The sequence below is a fragment of the Pteropus vampyrus genome, unplaced genomic scaffold, assembly GCF_000151845.1.
Source record: "Pteropus vampyrus isolate Shadow unplaced genomic scaffold, Pvam_2.0 Scaffold548, whole genome shotgun sequence".
Taxonomy (NCBI): domain Eukaryota; kingdom Metazoa; phylum Chordata; class Mammalia; order Chiroptera; family Pteropodidae; genus Pteropus; species Pteropus vampyrus.
In genome coordinates, this window is record NW_011889329.1 from 2,416,830 (window position 1) to 2,438,284 (window position 21,455).

The 21,455-nt window shown below is 37.7% G+C and overlaps 1 protein-coding gene across 2 annotated transcripts in view; it reads left to right on the top strand.

The window, feature by feature from the left end:
- The first annotated feature begins 1,385 nt into the window (after positions 1-1,385).
- Positions 1,386-21,455, top strand: part of FRMD7 (FERM domain containing 7) — a 57,896-nt gene continuing 37,826 nt past the window's right edge. The window contains exon 1 of one of the 2 annotated variants that reach the window (XM_011383888.1): positions 1,386-1,604. In XM_011383888.1, coding sequence (XP_011382190.1) covers positions 1,548-1,604 — 57 coding nt within the window. In that variant the 5' untranslated portion in view covers positions 1,386-1,547. The remainder of the gene's footprint in view (positions 1,605-21,455) is intronic. The other variant, XM_011383889.1, reaches the window with a different exon arrangement.

A 21,455-nucleotide genomic window follows, 5' to 3' on the forward strand; every position in this document is an offset into this window, starting at 1 on the left:
ACATTGAGATTCTCACTTATCAATTTGGCCAAAAAAAAAAAAAAAAAGTTTGACAGCACATTCTGTTGGTGAGCCTGGAGAAAATAGGTATTCTCATACGTTGTTGGTGGGACAGCTAATTGGTATAACCACTGTGTTAGTTTGGTATGTATGCCATAACAAATACCATAGCCTGGGTGGCTTAAACAACAGAAATTAACTTTCTTACAATTCTGGAGGCTAGAAGTCTGAAATCAAGATGCCTTCAGGGTGGTTTCTTCTGAAGCCTCTATCTTTGGCTTGTGGGGGGGCACCTTCTCATCCCTGTGTCTTCATATGGTCTTCCTTCTGTTCATGTCTATGTTCTAATCTCCTTTACTTACAAAGACACCCAGTTACATTGAATTAAAGCTGACCCTAATGACTTCATTTCAACTTAATTGCCCCTTCATAGACCCTATCTCCAAATACAGTCACATTCTGAGTAACTGGGTATTAGGACTTCAACACATGAATTTTGGGGAACAAAATTCAGCCCATAACAACATTTATGAGAGGAAATTTAAAAATAGCTATCAAAATTAGCAATACATTACCCTTGACCAGATTCTACTTCTGGAAATCTACCCTACAGCTACACTCATACACATATAAAACTACATATGTACAAGGATATTCATTTCAACCTTGCTTATAACAGCAAAAGTTTGGAAAGAACATATGTTCACTGATAGGAGGATATTTAAGTAAACTATGGATCACGTGCACAGTGCAAAATTGTGCATCTGTAAAAAGAAATGAGAAAGCTCTCCATGCACGGCTAAAGGGAGGTCACAATGTGAAGAAAAGAAAAGCACAAGAGTGTAATAGCATGCTATCTACATGTGAGAAATACATTCATATTTGCTTGTACAGTGTGTACATAAAGAAACACTGAAGGTTAAATAACAAAGAGAAAAAAACTAACAAAATTAATTACAAAATAGAGGGAGCAGAAGTGGAAATAAGGTTTTTTCATGGATTCCTTTTTATATAGTTTTCATTCTTAAATCATGTAAATTCAAAACAATTAAATTATATGTAAAACTTCCTAGTTCAGCTATGAAATTTTTAGTACAATATGAGACTAACTCTGATCCTTTTACCTTTGAGAATGGCTATTCTTCATTTATTGAAGCTTCATCTAAGGTTTTCAAATTGTGCTCTTGTGAAATTAAAAAAAAAAAATCCCCAGGGGTTGAAATTGTTTCTTTCTTTTTATTTTTCTTTGAAGAAAATAACTGAGTTTAAGAGGGCTAGAGAGAGTCCAGTCGGATTGGACGTTGATGAAATAGAGATTGCCCAGATGCTATTAATCACCAGTATTCAGCAGCACAAATGCCCTTGGGTGTACATCACTTCAAGCAAACAGAATTGTGCCTTCCTGTGGGTGGGGGTGCCTGGGTGGGGGTAGGGGGACCCAAGTGCGTTGCATACAGCTGAAAGTGAGATTCCTTGAGAAAGCCCCCTTCCTGTCATAGCACCCACAGCACTCTGAGCCTGCTTGCAGCCCAACAGCCTCTCCGAGAATGCTACATTTAAAAGTGCAGTTTTTGGATGATTCCCAGAGGACTTTTGTGGTTGATGTAAGTGGAAATCACATCGCTCTTATTCCTTTATTATTCATTCAATAATGGTCATTTGTGGACAGCCCATTAGCCAGCAATGTTATGGCTTCTTTAGGACCAAATGAAGGAAGACTGTGGTTTTAGGTTTGGAAAAAGAAATCTGTATTTAATATCACAATGTAGCTCATGTTTTCCCATTAATCTTTCTTTTAGAACAGGTTCTCTTTTCTCAAGGGATAATGAAAGCAAGTTTTAAATATATGGTAAATATTTGTAAGAAGACAAAGCAGCAATAACTTAGTTGTCTTATCTTAAAAGGTATTATTGCTCATTGAAATAATTTGTCTATGATTCTCACGCTATGAACATTTATGGGGAGAAAACTGGTTCTGAGAGAAAGAGGGGGGAAGCTACACTTTTCTGAAGAAAACCTATGGGGTTTAGAGTGGGGGTAGAATTATGCAGTTGTAATGAGAACTTGAGGAAGTGATAATAAGTGATAAAAGAGAAAAATAGGATAAAAGACAATTTAGTTTGATTTAGTACTTAAGTTCGGGATTCTTAATATAATTCCTACAAGATGATTGTGTACAGTTATACTTCATCTCTTCAAGAAAAAATGTATTAAACATATCATTTGGGGCTCATCTGCCAGTATCATAAGATATGCAGATTTTGATATCAGGATTTATGTATTAGAATTTTGAAATCTTCTATGATTGGAACAAAAAATGCTATCTGCTCTGATATTTTCATTAGCTACTAACAAGAAATAAATAGTTCATTTTCTTTGAAATTCATACAAAATCCTGGTTATTTTATACATAAATGGCAACTACTGTTGGGTGTATGGGTAACCCATTTTTTAAATGAATATTTATTTTTTATTTGAATCATATGCTTTGTGGGTGATGACTTCATGGCTGCAGCTTCTGTTTTACTGTCTCTTCCTTTCACTTTTACTTGCAAAAGGCATTTCTAGGTCCACTGACCTGAGAGATTTGTTTTTGCAACAAATAGCTTCCATTAGAGGTATGAGGCATTTCCTATTTTTTCTTGGAACTATATTTAAAGGATGGAAAATGTCTTTTGAGTAGTTCATCCATTTTCGGGCTTGTAGTGTATACTTTCTGTGCTCCAGTACCTGAATTAGTGAGCTTGGTATTCAAAAGATACTGCTTTAGGCTAAGTTTTTAATAGATATTACAAGCAACTCAAAGAGAAGTCTTTGACAAAAAGTGACAGAAAGGCTTTCTGAATGTGCAGTTCAAATTCAGATCCAATTAAATGAGGAGTGGAAGGCATAGTACCATAGCTTCACAAAATTCACTTTCTGAGGAGCCAATTCCAGCAACTTGAAATCAGCATGATTTGGCTTCAAGTCAGATTGTTTCTTTCCAGCTGCAACACATTGTGTTCCCTGGAAAGATAATGGGAGAGATCTGATACCCAGCAATTAGGGGGTCACAGCATCTGATTCCTTTTGCTCTGTGGAAGGCTACTTTGTAAGTAGCAATCATAGTGTTACTGAGAGTGGCAATAGCACTAACTGTAGTACTATAAGCAGCTTTCTCCTGAGAGAAATGGAACCATAAGTTAGCAGCCAGTCATTCAACAGTGTCTTCTCTCCTTAACAATAGTAGACTGATGATTGAGATGATAATGACAATGACCATGATGATTATAGCAGTACTAGTGAGTCACAAAGGAATAACACTAATATTTACAAAGCAATTTCACATCCATTAGTTCATTTGATCTTCTATTTCAGCATGTGAGTGAAGGTAGGAAAAATATTAATCTTTTTCCATTTTGCAAATTAAGAGATAGGATCTCAGGAAGCTTAAATGACTTGTGTAGTATTATACAACATAAATGCAGAGCTGGGAATTCCAATCCATAACTTTCCTCACTACTCCATGTTTAGTTGTATACATAAGACTCATCTGTTAATAGTCTTCTAGTCCTGTAAAATTTCTCATACATATTATTTATTCTCTGTTGCTCTCAAAGGGTGTAGAATTTAGCATACAGTGAGCCTTTGATGACTGGTGTGTCTTTCTTTCCTTATCCATGGATGAAAAGCTATGTGAGAGAGTGGTTCCTAGAGGTCAGGGAGACCATGGCATGAATCATTTCATTGATTCAAGAGCTTAAAAAGCAAGTAAACATGTCCTCTTTTCTTAGTACTAATATCTTAAACAGAATGAAGAAATATTTGGAACCACAATGGAGAGAACCATCAAAGGAAAGCCACATGTAGGAGTTTTTGATACCACAATTGACTGAAGTCTCAAGAAGCATGGATCAGTCCCAGGGAGAATTGTTCAAGAAAAGATTTAAGAAAATAATTGTCTACATAGGAAGAAATAATGGAGTCTTGGGCATTGGTGTTAATTTTACAGAAAGCACAATAGTAGAAATATGAAAAGGACACGTGATCAGATAGAATAATATCTTTTGGGTAAGGCTAATTTTCAGCAAGAACCCTTTACTCTACTCCTAGTGGCTTTATCTTGGTGAATTTGGTGGTGTCCAAGATCTGGCTCAGGTTTATGTACTCAGAAGCCTGAAAGTGAATGGTGGAGACAGGAAGGATTTATATAAAAGATGATGATGAGGTAGAATTTCTAGAAGCATTTAATATTGGTTTGGATATGGGAGATGAGTAAGAAGGAATACAGATGACCTTTACATTTCTGGCTTAGGTGACTGGTTGGATGGCGACATCCATTCACCAAGACAGAACAGAATAAAAGGAACAAGTTTAAGGTGGAAAATAATGAGTTTTGTTTCAGTTTTTTAGATTATAGAAGGAGAAATACATTTGGAATTGGGCACACCTAAGTTCTAGTCCCAGCTCCAACAATTTTAAGATGTGGAACCTCAAATGAAGTCACTTCACTTCTCTGATCCTGTGCTCTTATCACGAAAATAGGATAATCATTGCAGCTACCTCACAAGTCATTGTGAAGATAAATGAAATTCCAGAGGTAAAGTTCCTGACATAAAGTAGGTGCTAAAAGCATGTTAATCTCCTTCTCTCTTGCTTACAGACCTCTTTATTTCTACAGTTTGAAAATCAACATTGAATGGTCTTTCACCCTCAACTTGAAGTTTCTTTTGATAAAGCTTGATTTTGCAGCTCTCCTTCTCGCAATAAAGCTTTGTTTTTCTAGGTCCGCACTTCCTCTTGGGCTTTCTGAGGTTAATTTATCTTGCTTTCTGAGCGGTTTGCCTTTTGCTCAGTCAGCAGCCCTAGGGGACTTGCTCTTCCCCACCTGGAGTCATTAGTCCTGGGAGGATCCATAATAACTGTCTAGAATTACCTAAAACAATGTCGGGCTTCCTTTAAGAAAGCAGATGGAAATAACAGAAGCTTTTGTGATTAACTACTTTAAATTACCCTGTGGTTATTTTCTTAATCCCCTTCACTTTTTCACTCATCCCCCACCTGGGATGTAAAGTACAGCTTAGGGAATATAATTGATAATATTGTAATAATTATGTATGGTGTCAGGTGGGTACTAGGCTTATCAGGACGATCACTTCATAAGGTATATAAATCTCTAATCATTTTGTTGTACAGCTGAAACTAATATAATATCGCATGTCAACTGTAATAGGAAAATAAAATAATTAAAAAATAAAAATAAATAGAAGCTAAAGAAAATTACTCTGTGGTAACTACTTATAGTAATGTTAACACAGTTAATAGTAATGGTAACAATAATACTACTGACTAATAATCATAGTGTTTATTGATAGCCTTTGTTCTCAGTGTATTTTGTGAGCATTATCTCATGTAATGTTCACACAAATCAAATGAATGTCACTATCCAGGGTAATTATATAATCTCTCCATGCCTTGGGTTTTGTCATCTGTAAAATGGGGATAATATTAGCACCCACTCTATAGAATTATCACAAAGTTTACGTGAATTAATCTATCTAAAACAGCACAATGCCATTGAGTGCTATAAAAGTGTTTGCTATACTGGGGTTCTATGAAATTTGACTCCAAATTTAGATGGTGAACACATGTCCTGATACTTATGTAAAAACAGTAGTATTCCAAGTGGATGAGGCCAGGAATAATTTTTATTTTAATTTTTCAATTACAGTTGACATTCAATATTATTTTATATTAGTTTTAGATGTACAGCATAGCAGTGAGACATTTATATAATTTATGAAGTGATCCCCTCGATAAGTCTAGAACCCACCTGGCACTATATATAGTTACGACATTATTTACTATATTGCCTATGGTGCACTTCACATCCCTGTGATAGGAATATTATATTTATCTTTATTTTATTGGCATGTAAACTGAGGTACAAAGAGGTGGACTTACCCAAGGTCACATTGCTATTTAACTTAATGAGTGAGTTGGGTGGGATTCAAGCCTCAGTCTGTCTAGCTTCAAAACCCTGGCCAGTCATTGTTTAGGTGGTAGACTTATGATTCTAGTGGGATTGCTGTATATGTTGTAAAGCTTCCTGGTTTTCCAGGACTTCATGATGTATCCTCTAGTTCCAAGCAGCCAGCCCCACACTCAGTGCTCAATCAGTGTTTGATGATTGACTGACCAACAGACTGACCATATCAGCTCATCATCATTCCCTTGCCTGTACAAAGAACTTCAATTGATGGAGCTTCTAAATCATGTCAGAAAAATCATCCTGGAATCATAAATTTCCAGCCTAACCAATGTTGGTCATTTTTTTCACCAGGGATTTATTTGTCATTGCAGGGGGCCCCAGCTGCATGATGAACACCTTGGTTTAAACTACTGAGTTTGTTTTGCCCTTTATAGCTTAAGATTTATTGATTCAAAGAATAAATTGAACGAAAAAGAAAGAAAATGCTTGTGCTTTGTCTGGACCAAGGCCAGGCTAAACTGGGTCAAGTGTGGTTTAGGTACTGCCTCTCCCACCCCTCTAGGGGGCCCTGTATCTTATATTCCAGCTCAGACGAGAGGCCTGGACTCAAATCAAGCCTTCCCACCTCTATCTCTCCCCTGCCCTTTGTCCCATCCCCACAGCTGAAAAGAGGAGGGAACCTGAACCCAAGAACATTTAAGACACTGACTTAGGGTTGAGGAATTATCTTTGGACTGGGTAAGTGGTGCTTGGGTGTTCAAGTATGCACTGGTGGGACTCTCTATGAAGAATTTTAGTTAGTTGGTGCCTTGACACTTCTTCATTTTTCATTACAGTGCAGGGTTCTACCTACTGCCTGGACACTGGGAAAGACTAGCTGAGGCTAGAGCTCTCTGTAGAACTTCTGAGTGAAACTTGTTAATAAATAGCAAGATTCCTCTGAATTCTATAGGATTTTCTCTGTTTCTTTTAAATGTCATTTACTCTGTATTAGCATCATTGCTTGACTCATTACAAATATAAATATAGTACACTAATAAGAGCTTAACTTCAACTGGTGCTTTAAAACAATAAAGTTGTCAGTTGCAACTGAGAGACTGAAAAATTCTTCAAAATGACTGAGCTGAGTCTAAAGTCTTGGGGTCAAAAAGGTATGGCCTCGGGGGCAGAACCACCTTCCAGGACCTAGAGCCTGTCATCCCAGTAGCAGAGAGCAGTGCTGGCCTTTGTGACACTAGGTGCTGCAAAGCAGTTTTGTGCCAGATTATCAAAACTGGAAAAACATTTGGTTAGACTAGTTCTACTACGGAGAGATCCACCCTTAACAGATCATTTGCACCACAGGAAGTAAAAGGGAATTGGCCAATCATGGAGCCAGGGCAAGGAACCACAGGGAAGATCTGCTGAAGGCTGAAAAGCTGAAAAAGAATGAAAGTTTACAGGGAGCACTTCTCTGGGAGCTGTGGAACTCTATAATATATAGCTTGTCTGTTCTAAACATAGCTGCTGTGCAAAAGCTTCAATTACTACCAACATCAAATCTTATTCTAACCCTCTTTACTTTATTCCCTCTTTTTCCCTTTACCCACTGCTTCTTTCTCTCCTGGGTCTAAGGTATGGAGCCAGAGATGGCAGATCTGTCTGGGTGAGTTGAACCCAGGCACTGGAAGCACTTAGGCATGGTGCCTCACCACTAATCACTGGTCATAGCTGTCTTACACAAAAGGTTCTTTGTCCTCTGAGATTCTATGATGATGAAATTCACCTTTCAACAGACTTAAAGATAAAGATTCTCCAGAATTTCGTATTAAGAACATTTTAAGTGAATGCAAGAGATTTGTCACAAAGTTATTGTCATTTCTCTTTTAGGCCATGAGATATCTCTTCCTGATCTAACTTTGTTCTAGGAATTTCTAGTTATGTTATTTCATATAATCATTAGTTAATAAGTTTGTTAAATGGTATGATTATACTACTTTATTCATTCATCACTCGGTTAACAAGTTCTTATGAGCCCTCATTGCTTTCATGCACAATGTTAGCCACTGAGGATGCAGAGAAGAATAAGAAATAGTATCTGATCACAAAGACCTCATAATCTAGTGGAAGAATTAAAAATAGAAACAGATATGTATACTACAGTATGATGTATACAAATGACAATGGCAAGGATAGTTTTTTAATGGTGCAACAGAAGAAGGGTACCTAACCCAGACTTAATTGTGTTTGATTAGGGGATAGTCAGACAGGTTTTCTTGAGGGGCGTAATATCTAACCTGAGCCCTAATGACCAGCGTTAATTATTTAGATTTGTGCTGGGGAGTTGGGGAATAGGAAGGCATAGAGTTGAAAGTTTGTCCAGACAAAGGTAGAAACATAGGGAAAGGCTTGTGGAGTAGCTCAATTTGATTGGATCCTAAAATTGTGGAGAAAGGGTGCCAGGAGGCTGGTGAAAGAATGAGAGATGAGAGGAGAGGCAAGCATGGGCCAAGTTATAAAAAGGATTTTTCGGATGAAGAAATCAAGGTTCAGCAAGGTTAAATATGAGCCCAAGGTCATATAACTGCAAGTAAATACTTGAGTCAGGAATTAAAAGTATATGTGTTGACTTCAGAGCCCGAACTCTTCCCTCTATAGCTTGCTGCCTCCAGATTTCTGATAACCAATATAGAAAATGTGAGTTTATAAATTGTTTCACTGCTTTATCAGGCAAGGACAATCACTGTCATGAATCTTTTCCACAATTTGTATTTGTATTTCGGCATTTAAATAAAATTTTACACAAATGTAAACATTTTAGTATTTAATTGAAAGTCTCAAACAAAAATAAGACAACTGATCAACAATCCTAAGTAAGCTGGAAAATTCAATTTCTGGAAAAAAAATTATCCTACTTAAGAAAATAAGGTTGTGTGAAAAGATGGATGTATATCTTTGTGTGCTGTCTCTTAGTGTTATTTGCAATAGCTAAAAGGATAATATGATTTACATATACAACAAGGCGGTCTCCGATACAGTAACTAATGATAATATTAATAATATAACACTAATTTTTTTTAAAGTTGGTCACCAAAAAGTGTTGTATCACATACATTGAGAAGTATATGGAAAGCTTTATCCTAAGATCCTAATACTGTCTATTGATGGATGGAATTACAAATACTTTATTTCTTTTTGCTTGCTTTTCTGTTTCTTTTTTTACTCTGATTTTTAAATGAATATATTTTGCTTTCTTAATGAAGAAAAAACCTCAAAAACAAAACAATGAAAGAAATTTCATTTAAAAAATGGTTGCTATGTAAGTTCCATTTCCTGCATGAGCAATCAAAATAGGGGACTCCTCACAAAATGGCAGGGCTAGATTTTCAATCTGCTCACAGTCACATTCTGTAATATGTGGAGGTTTCAGGCACCTACCTCAAAATGTCAACCTCATTGTCTACTAGACCACTATTACTACTCAATTCTTTTCCAATGTAAATAGCAATGATAACAACTAATGCAAAAAGAACACATATAGTAGGTGCTAGTATAAGTATTTTACATGTTTTAGCTCATTGAAATCCTCAGTGAAGTAGGTGCTACCAATATCCCTATTTGAGTGTTTAGCACACTGGGAACAGAGGAGAAGCAACTTGCTCAAAGTCACAGAGTCATAAGTGGTAGAAACAGAACTCTGGGTTAAGTGCCCATGCAGTTGACCACTATATTTGCTCTTTAATGTTTGTCTTTCAAGAGTCACTGTGTTGGAGTTACCTTGGCACTTCACATCTTAAGCAGTTAGCTCTTGATACAGAAAATGATGTCAACAGTTTCAGGGAAAAACTGGCTTGTGGTAAGCTGGACCTGCAAGGGAGCTTTCATTGGACAGATGGACAAAGGAAACAGTTCAGGGAAATGGATAGGGTTAGAAAGGTAAGCATAGGGTGTCTGAGAATTGCATGAGACCAAAAAGGATAGGTCATTCTTTGGGGCTCAATGTTGGGGAGTGGTTATGTTGCCGATCCAAAGTCCATGTGCCTGATGTTTCAAAAGGCCAAAACTCAAAATGTCAGAGTTTGGAGTAAAGAAATGTTTATTGATAGATAAGGCACCAACCAAGAAGATGGAAGCCCTAGTAGTACCTCAAATCCATCTCAAGAAAGTAGAGTTCAGGCCTCTTTTATGTCAAGGAAAGGGAAAATGAGAGGGACTGATTTGTAAAAACTCAAGCTCCAAACAGAATTCCTCTGATGATTAGCATATATAATGCATGAGCTATTAGCCTGAAGGCCATAGGAACCATATAGACTTGAACGAGATGGAGTCAGAGAGGTGGACACAGTGGGTTCTCTTAATTCAGTGAAGTCAGGTACTGTCTGTAGTATAGTCAGCACCTAACCTGAAACATAGTAGATGCTTAATAACTATCCGTTAAAACAATAAAAGAATGAATTCTCTTCTTGTTCTCAACTGCCAGGAAGCTAATCCCTGCTCCAATGAGTTAACTGATAAAATTTCAGTTCGCTAATAAAACATTCTAAGAAGTCAAGTCTTGGGGGATATGGCACAAACATTTCATGTATTATGGTAACAAAATTTCTTTGGACTAGACCTGCACTCATGTAAAACTGTGTGGTCACAGTAAGCCCTCACTGACTGTTTGAAATGGGCTGAAGGGATTAAAAGGTACAAATTGATAGTAATGGAATAGTCACAGGGATATAAATTACAGCATAAGGAATCTAGTCGATAATATGGTAATAACTATGTATGGTGCCAGGTGGATACTAAACTTATTGGGGGATCACTTCATAAGTTATATAAATGTCTAACCACTATGCTGTATATCTAAAACTAATATAATATTAAATGTCAACTGTAACTTAAAAAAAAAGAAGAAATGGGGTTGCTAGAGATGAGAAATGCTCTGACTCAGCCTCCCCCAAAGTTCAACAAATGAGAAGTCATCTCTACTCCTACCAGTCTACAAAGTCTCCCCAAGTCTACCTGTGGATGCTATCATGAACATGTTTGTTCATTTCTGCATTTTTAAGAATGTAGATTAGAAACTCTTAAACTGGGACCAGCAAATGCCAAGTTCAACATTCAGAAGGGAGGAATATCTTTGATTTTGATTTATACATAACAATAAGTCAGCTTAACCAGATCTTTCTGCACAAATAATTCCACTTGAGTAAGTAAAGGAGAAAGGTATTGGAGAACCAGGGAAAATGATGTAGATGTTAGAAGCTTCACTCATCCACTCTTGAGAAGACATTAAAGTTGAGATAGATACAAGGAGCAAACAGCAAGCCACTTCTGTTCATCTAGATACTATGGAGAGAAATAATACTATGGAGAGAAATAAGAAATCATTCTGCAATGGTTGGAAGTAGGAAGGGGCAAAGACGCAAGGCTGCCTGGTCCCCAGCGGCTGAAAAGGACAGAGGCTACAGCAGCAGCAGCAAGCAGCTGCAGATGTCTCTTAAAGGGGCTGTGTCTGCGAATGGACTTTTGTGGTGACAGACCTGCTCTCTCTGAGCACCAACACTGGGTTGGTTTCTTGTGAGGCACCAAGGACTAACAGGGGAACACTGAGCTGCTGGAGCGAGGGCCTGAGGCAAGGCTTTCTACTCGGTGGAAGTGCTGGTGGTATCCATTGCTCCTCTGTTGAGCTCTCCCCCATCCGAGCGTAGAGACACAGAGCCGCCATAGCTGAGACATCATCAAACAGGATAACAGAGGTCACTCTGCCCAGAGGATTCCCTGAAACTCTGCCTCCCCCACTCGTGACCCCACCCAAGCCACATTCAGGTGTGTTCTCTAGGAGTTTTGTGCCACTTGCTGAGCAGCGCTAAGACTCACACTGGTAGCAACTGATTTCAGTTTCTGACATGGCCTCTTGATAACTATAAGCACATCTGTGGATTTCTTGCTGAATCTTAACTGGTGGCCATGGAAGGGCACAAGCTGGGGCTAAACTTGGCCCTTCAGGATTGTGCTACTGGACACCTACTACACAAAGCCACGCTAAAAAGACCGGAAGACTTAGGAGCTTTGATTAGTACATAGAAACAGACACAGAAAGACAGCCAAAATGGAAAGACGAAGAAGCAGAAATCATATGAGAGAACAGAATAGAGATCCAGAAATAATGGAGTCAAGCAATCTAATAGATGCAGAGTTCTAAACACTGGTTATAAAGCTGCTCAGTGAATTTGGTGGAAGAGTTAATGAACTCAGTGATAACCTTAACAAAGAGATAAAAAAAAAACATAAAAATGGAAATTATAAAAAGGAACCTGTCAGAAATGAAGACTATGTTATCTGAGATGAAGAGTATATTAGCGAGAATCAACAGTGGAGGAAGAAAAGGATCGAAACACTGATATAGAGGATGAGGAAGCCAAGGACACCCAATCACAAAAACAGGAAAAAAGAAACGAAGAATGTAATGATAATTTAAGGACCCTATGGGACAAAATTCAGGGTAACAACGTCTGTGTCATAGGGATACCTGAGGAGGGAGAACAGAAGTCGAATATATATTTGAAGGAATAAGAATAGAAAACTTCCATAACCTGGTAAAGGAAATAGATATACAACCCCAGGAAGCTCAGAGAGTCCTCCCAAAAAAATGAATCCAAAGAGGCCCACACTAAGACACAACATAATTAAAATGTCAAAGGTTAAATACAAAGAGATAATCTTAAAAGCAGCAAGAGAAAAGCAGTTAGTTACCTACAAGGGAGCACTCATAACACTGGCAGTTGATTTCTCAAAAGAAACTATGCAGGACAGAAGGGTTTGGCACAAAATATTCAAAGGGATGAAAACCCAGGATGTGCAACCAACAATACTTTATCCAGTAAAGTTATCATTTAGATAGAAGGACAGATAAAGAGCTTCCCAGACAAAAATAAGCTAAAGGAATTCATCAATACCAAGGCAGTATTATAGCAATTGTTGGAGGGACTTCTTTAAGAAGAAAAAATATGTATCAAAAACAGGAATAAAGAATGGTAATAACTATATATTTATCGACAAGTACCTCAAATGGAAAAGAATTACATGCTCCAACCAAATGATAGGGTAGGTGAATAAATTAGAAAACAAGCCCCCTACATGCATTGCCTATAAGAGACTCTCTTCAGATTAAAAGACACACACAGACTAAAAGGAAGGGGATGGATAAAGTTATTGCCTTAATGGACCTAGAGGTATCACGCTGAATGAAGTCAGTCAGATAAAGACAAATATCACATGATTTCAAGTACATGTAGAATCTAAAGAACAAAATAAAGAACAACAACAACAAAAACAGAAACAAACTCATAGATACAGAGAATATTTTGGGGGCTACTAGATGGGAAGGGGGTTGGGGAGACAGCGAAAAGGGCAAAGGGATTAAGAAGTACAAATGGATAGATACAAAATAGTCATGGAGATGTAAAGCGTAGCATAAGGAAAATAGTCAACAGTGTTGTACAAATATGTAAGGGGGAAGAGAAGTACTAGATTTAGTGTGGTGATCACTTTGTGAGTTATATAGATCTCTAAACACTATTAAACACTATGCTGTATAAACTGAAACTAATATATTATTGTATACAAACTATAATAGAAAAAAACTCGTTGAATTGTAAAATGTAAATACAAGCATCTAATTGTCTATTATACTTCAATAAAGCTGGGGGAAATTATGCTAAGTGAAAAGAGAAGGAAAAAAGGACTAAATATTGTATCATTCCATTTATATGAAATTTCCAGAAAAGGTAAATTTATGGAGACGGAAAGTAGATTACTGGTTGCCTATGGATGAGACAGAGAAGGGGAATGACTGCTAATGTGTACACGATTTTTTTTTGGGGGGGGTGGGGAATAAAAATACTCCAAAATTGATGTAGCAATAGTTGCATAACCCTGTACATATGCTGAAAATTACTGAATTATATACTTAAAAGAGGTGAATTTTATGATATGTAAATTATACCTCAATAAAGGTCTTTAAAAAGAAAATAAAAGGAAAAAGTTATTGGAAAAGCTTAAATTGGGAGTTTGCAATTAATTTTAAGACCCAAACTTTTGTATCTCTTTGGATCCAGTTTCCCACTAAAAATTGCCAATAAGTAACAATTCCTACCACTACCCACTTTTCATGTTCTCACAATTCTGTATTTTGCAAGTCAAACCACTCTTTCTCTTTCTTGTACATTAGAATTTTAGATGTGCAATGTGCTTGGCGGTGAGTGTCTCTGGGTACAGTTGCACAACCTAACAATAGATCTGCCATATTGAAATAGCCCTGAGGAAGAAGGACGACAGAGCTCTGTGAACCTGGCATCAGCCTAGACTAAGGCAGACTGAGAAGATTATGTAACCCCTAAGCTTTGGGTTGTAGAGCTCAGGCCATCCCAAGGTCCACTTGTGTGAATTAGCGCTAAGGATTTGGATGGCTATATGCCAGGTTAGGCTAGAGGGAAAGGAGTAGAAAGCTGCAAGCAGGTCCAGGAGTTAAGTTATACTGAGCTACGGGTTCTGCAAATAATCTTGAAGCAGCTGTTGTGTATACAGCACGGGTGGAGATCAGTCAAGACAAAAGCAGAGCTTAGTGGAGCCTAGCTGGCTGACATTGCAGGTCTAAGCCAGCACCAAACAAAGGAAACACATTAAATAACGGGTCCTAAGACTTAAGACCTAAGTGTCTTCTGCAAGAGTGGAGCTTGGCAAGAAGTCAAGTTAAGACTAAAGCAGGAGCCCCTTACAGGCTTCTTACTGCAGGGCAGAGTTGGTCCTTTAGTGTAGTCCGCAGGTGTTGCAGGTGACCACAAGCAAGCATGCCCAGCTAACACGGGAATTTTAAAAGGATGGAGGAAGGAGACACTTTGTGATAGGGTGATTAATTTGAGCGATAGCTCATATGGCCTCTTGTTTCGCTAATCAGTTAGAAGTCCTTAGAGGTTCATTTTTTTTTCAATCTCCAAATCTAGCTTCAGTATATGATAGAACATAAATTCATTATAAGAAGATTAGAAAATTCTGAAAAGCAAAAATAAAAAATAAAATTCAAGTATAATCCCATCATCCAGATTTCAACATTTTGGTTTATACTTTATACATTGAAATGCTACTTTCTTATGGATCCCTAAACTCCACACGTGCCTCCTATGCTATTTAGTTTTAAATAGTTTCTGAATATATTTTTAAAAGATTTTCTGTTCTGTCAACACAGATTCTCCACAGAATATGTTGAGTTTCATGGCCTCTTATTAAGTAGATGTTTTAAAAGGCATTATTCTGTAATGGCCTTTTTATAGGGCTTCTGTGAAATTCACAACCTGTCAGAACAGTATAGCTTTCAATCTGATCACAGCCTTGATGGGCAGCAGAGTCAGCACTTTTTATAAATGGAGTAAAACTGATTCTAGGAAAAGAAGATACTGGAATGGAGAGCAAGTGAGGAAAGAGAGGCTGTAGGAGAGACACTGAAGTAATAAGCAGAAGGAGAGAAGAGGGGGTCAATAGTATAATCAAAATGTGAGAAAAGGTGCTAAAGAAAAAAAGAGTGAATTAAGGGAACAAGTTTTAGCTGTTTATCTCTTTCTTGTCCTTCATACACCTAGCTGTTAGTTTTTCCTTTATATTTAAGGACAGCCTGGTGTAATAAAATGAACCCATTACTGGAGGCCAGAAGACCTGGGTTCTCGTCCCAGTTCTGCTATTAACCGGCTGAAAGACCTTGGGCACTTCTATTTCCTGCTCTGGATCTAAATCTCCCTACTTGTAAAATGAAAGGCTTGGACTACGTGACATCTGATGGTCTCTATTGTGTTTTGAATGTTCCACATTACTAGATATATACAGCATGCATTATCAACCTGAAGTTTAAAAGAAAATCCAACTATTTGGAATCTGGTTGTGCATCATGTGTACCACATGGGTTTAGTAAGAAAGCATTATGTGGAAACAAACAGTTATAATTGTTTTAATTACCCAGAGTAGCTAGTAATTTCGACAAGACTCGGGAGCAGTCTTGAGAATGCTATTATTACACTGGCACTTTTCAACAGACTTTTCAATATGGGCATAATAATTTCAATGTCCTAGGAATGAGGGCAAGATTGCTATTAAGGTGGTAATCTTGTTTTTTTTTTCTTTTTCCTTTAGTAGGAAGGGTAACTCTGCGCAATCAGTCTCTTAAACACCATCCGACGAAGAGTATGAATCAGATGCAACCTAAGTTATTACCAAACCTATATAAGGCCTTAGGCAATGACACATCATTCTCTTGTAGCTTTAAAAAGGTGTCTGCCAGAAAGGATCATCTATCAGGAACTAGATTAGCTCTCTGATTCCACACTTCTCTTCTTAACTTAGTTTAGTCAGTATTGACATGGTTGTGAGTAAAGAGTGGTGGGCAAGCAGCTGCTCAGTTTGATTCTCTAGGATCCCTTAAGACAGCCACGTGGGTTGGAAAGCTTTCTGAGCAGTTAATCTTAAGCAACTTTAAGCCTTCCATCTATCACTCATGCAATCTTTTAAGTTTTCAGAAATAAAATAATCAGTTATAATTTGGTGTCAATTTTACATGTGTACAAGCAACTACAAGGGTTGGTCTCTCTGCTTACTGCCACCATGAAATCTTAAGTACCCAGTTAAACTGTGCTTCCCTCCAGGGTTTATTGCTGAGTTCTGTGGTCTCTGGGGAAAGTGCCTCTGTTGAGTTCCTACCAATTCTTTGTTCTTTGATGTATTTAACTGTACCTTGCTTTCCACCAGATGCTAAAAGACTTGACTGCTTGCAGAGAGGGCTCCATTTTAGAATAAATTGCTGCTACCTGGTAATTAGCCTCTCACCACTCTCAGCAGTTCTCTTTTACCAGGTGTTCATTGCCCCAGAAGGATTACAGGTTGGGCAATAATTTCTTCTGCCCTACTCTAAAGGAGCACCATGTCCTAGTTCCCTAGGTGGTTTACCCAGTGCAAACTTTGAAATTATGTTTAACTTTTAGAAAATTGGTTGCATCTGATTATATTGGTAAATGTGTAGGATATGTGTCTTGTTTTTGTTGTTGTTATTTACAATGTCAGGATATTTGTATTTTTAATGAAAAGCAAAACAACCCTTTAATCCCTGAGGGATTCTGGGATTTCTTAAAGTAACTTTTAGATGACAGGAAAAGAGAAAGATTCACCTTTGGAGGGGTCCAAACTCTCTGTAAATGAAGTGAATGCCTATTGTTTATAAACAGAGAGCTGGATTGTGGTGAAGGAGTATATACCAAGATACAGAACAAGATTTCTCTACATGGATGAAATTAAATCAGGGTCACTGAAAACATCCTGTGCCTGGAACTACACCAGACTGTACCAAAATACTTTAGACTTCTTGTTTTATTCACCAAAAATCAGATCCTCTCACTAGAGTGCTCTGCTTGGTTCTGCGTTCCAAAATGCCATTCAGAGTTCAGGATAGGAAGAGTAAAAGGAGAGATGGAAATTAGCCATCAGGGCAGCTAGAAGTTGTCTCCATGAAGATGCTTAGTGGCAATGTGTTTATACTACTCTAGATGGAACTGATTCTGAACCAGTGCCAGAGTGGGTGATTAGGGTAAGTTGCAAGTGGAGTAATACACAGGGAAGCTCAGATACACCATAAATGACTAGAAAGAAAATTTCAGGTGGCTGACTTTAAAAGGAATCAGTGAACACATCAGTGGCGGAGTGTCAAAAAAATATTTTATAAGTTTATGTCAGCAGGAAACTTTTGAAAAGCCGTGAATTTCCATACCAGTGCAAAGGATAGAGTGTCAAAGGAGTGGCTCAAATATGTGCAGACATTGGTATTCCAGCATCCCTACTCTCTGACAGGTGGGCATGGGAAGAAAATGTCAGGGATTAGCACAGCAAGGCATAAAGGTGAATAAAAAAGGCAGCAAAATGTAGCCTAAGTTCGGCCATAGTGTATGCAAGCCCTGACCTTGGCCAAAGGCAAAAGGGGAACAAGCAAAGAGAATACCAGAATCTCTAGGCCTCTTCCTCCTCCTGACCTCCCTAATTCCAATTGCACTTATCATGGCATTTTGTGTCACGTCTTACCTCTTTCTATTCTATCACTGCTGTAGTCCATGCTACTACCTTCTCTTACCTGAACTGCTGCAGCAGTCCCACCTTGTCTGTCCATCACCTGTTTTGCCCCATCCTCCAATCCTTCCTCACAGCTTTGTTCTTCAGTGTGGTCCACAAAGCAGCAGCATCATTCTTACTTGGGAGCTTGGGAGAACGGCAGATTCTTAGGCCCCACCCCCCACTATTGAATCTGAATCTGTATTCTAACAAGATTCTCAGGTGATTCATATGCTCTTTACAGTTTGGAAGGCTCTACCTTAAATACTGCCAGGACGGGGTTTCTGGAACACAACTACTGACTATGTCAATTCCCTGCTTAAAATCATTCAGCTACCCCCACCCCATACCCTGCCTTCAGGTATATGGCTTCACCTGGCACAAAAGGCCCTTCTTGGTAAGGCTCCTGCCCACTTTTCTGTGACTATCTCACTCCTTTCCAAATGCCACACCACTTATAGTTTCATTGTTCACACCAGGTTTTATAATCTCATCTCTTTCTGATACTCCTCTCCCACCCTTCTCTTTACCTGGCTAACTTCAACTCTTACTTCCTGTCTTGGATTAGGTGACCCTTTTGTTAGGAATCCATTGTGCTTCATCCTTTCCCTTCTTCCTGGGTTAAGTGCTCTGTGGATGTGATCTCATATTACTCCCTATATACATATTACCCCCTGCTTCCATAATGGCACTTTGCCCCAACTACTGCGATTACCTATTGATATGCCTGCCTTGCCTACCAGCCTATGTATTTCTTGGTAGTAATGCTTGTGTCTTATTCACCTCATAATGCCTCAAGCCCAGGAAAGTACCTGGCACAGAGCAGGTGCTCAATAATGTGTGTCAAATTGAAGGGGAAGTGGAGAGAATCACAAAAGAGTAAAGGCATATACAAAAGGACAAAACCAAGTGCATCAAAAGTAAGCCTGCAGTTTGTGCAGGGGAAAATTACAAAAGGAAAACAATAAGAATTGGAAAAAGAGAATAAAGAATGGAGAAAGAACATGCTAAAGGAGAGGTGATGGATTGGCTTTTAAAGTGTTTAGGGAGAAGGTTAAGACAAATGAAGCAGTTCTCTGTCCCTGTCTTTTTGTGTGGCTGTTATGGTTGAGCCTTACCTATGAAAATGTGGAATCAGGGTTAACATGACTGAAAGGCAGTTCATTCACTTGCCATTGGAGAAATGGTCAACAAGCATTAATTTCTATGAGGGGAAACTAATACTCATGTTTGTGATATTTAATATTCCAGATCTTGAATATTACAATAAATGCTGCCTTTTTCAAAACAGAGCCCTCAATCGGTCCAAATGTTAATAGTTAGGTGACCAGATATCAGAGATTGCCCAGACAGTCCTGATTTACACCTGTTGTAACAGTATAATAATTACTAGTACCCTTGTCAACCCTCAAAAGTGTCCCAATTTGAGTGATAAAATATGATCACTCTACAAAAGCCAACACTTTTTAAAATAATTTTTTTTATTTTTCAATTATAGTTGACATATAATTATATTATTTTCAGGTGTACAATATAGTGATGAAACATTTATATAACTTACAAAGTGATCACCCCAATGTCTAGTGCCCATCTGACACAATACATAACTATTATAATATTATTAACTACATTCTTTATGTTATACTTTACATCCTCATGACTGTTTCAGCCAATACTTCTTGAGCTCTTCCTATGTGCCAGACACCATGTTAAGTATTCTTATTAGATACTCCCTATGATTCTTTTCTTAAATTGAAATACAATCTACATACCAGAAGATTCACTCTTTTAAAGTGCACACTTCAGTGGTCTAGTATATTCACTATGTTGTACAGTCATAACAAATATCTAATTCCAAAATATTTTCATCCTCCCCCCAAAAAAACCCATATTACTTCCATTTCCCCCTCCCTCAAATCTCTGACAGTCATCAATCTGCTTTCTGTCTCAATGAATTTGCCATTTCTGGACATTTCATTTAAATGGAATCACATATTTTGTGGTCTTTTGTGTTTGGCTTCTGACTATCCTATTTTACATTTGAGGAAAGTGAGACTTAGATTAAATAGCCTGCCCAAGATCATCCCTCTAGTGGGTAAATGTGTCAGAACTTGACCCATCTGGCTCCGGAGCCCACATTCTTAGCCATCATCATGTTGTGTCGCCTCCCCATATTTATTTCAGGTACTCAGCACATTCTTGGAACTCTTGTATAGACTTCTGTAACTGGGCACATTCTTTCCAAAATGCCTCACAAATCTTCATTATTTGAGAGTGAATTTAATTTTTGGAAATAGCCCAAAGTTATTAAGAGGCATTATGGTAACTAAAGTGGGCTATTAAGTTGGGTCATCGCTATGGGCTGAAGTGCACCCCCTCCAAATGCATATGTTGAACATCTAACTCTCAAATGTGACTAATGTGACTATAATTAGAAATAGGGCTTTTAGGAAGTAATTAAGGTTAAATTAGGTCATAAGAGTGGAACCTTATTCCATAGGATTGGTGGCCTTATTAGACGAGGGAGAGAGAAGAAGAGTTATGTGCTTTATGAGGACACAGTGAGAAGGAGGCTGTCTGAAAGACAGGAAGAGACATCTCACCAGAATCTGCCTATCTGGCTCCATGATCTCAAACTTCCAGCCTCTGGCAGTACAAGAAATAAACTTCCGTTGTTTAAACAACCCAGTGTATGGTATTTTGTTATGGCAGGCAGAGCTAATACAGTCATATTTTGGGGTAAAAAAGTGAGGAATATCCATAAAGTAAGGAGAATGAGTGATTATCATCTGTGATTTCAAGAACAGTTTTCCGAGGGGAGTATGAGGAATATTTTGAATGTGGGGATCAGCTTTAGAAAGCATCTATAAGACTCTTTGTATGGCACTATGCTTTTAAATTTTATAATGTCTACTGCATTTATCTGGAAAACAGAACAAGTATAAGGAAAAAGTAAAAATAACTTATTATACTACATTTTATCCCAGTTTAATCTTTTCTGAAAACTTAATTATATAGTCTGTATTTTTTTAAGTACAAAAACTATATGTGGATACATTAGAATCTTCTTTAACTAATGCAGTCACTGGTGGTTGTTGGTCAGTTAATTATTAAAATTTACTAAAGCAGAAAATAACAATAAATATTTTCATATACATATAAGCATCATAAACTTTTAATTTTGACACAAAACAAACTTTTTTATCCATATGCCTATCTTTTGATGTAGAGTTGAGACTTTTTTTTTCTAGGAAGGACGTATCGAAAATATGAATAAAGAATGGTAATAACTATATTCCTATCAACAAGTACCTCAAATGGAAAAGAATTAAGTGCTTTAACCAAAAGCTAGAGTGGCTGAATGAATAAGAAAACA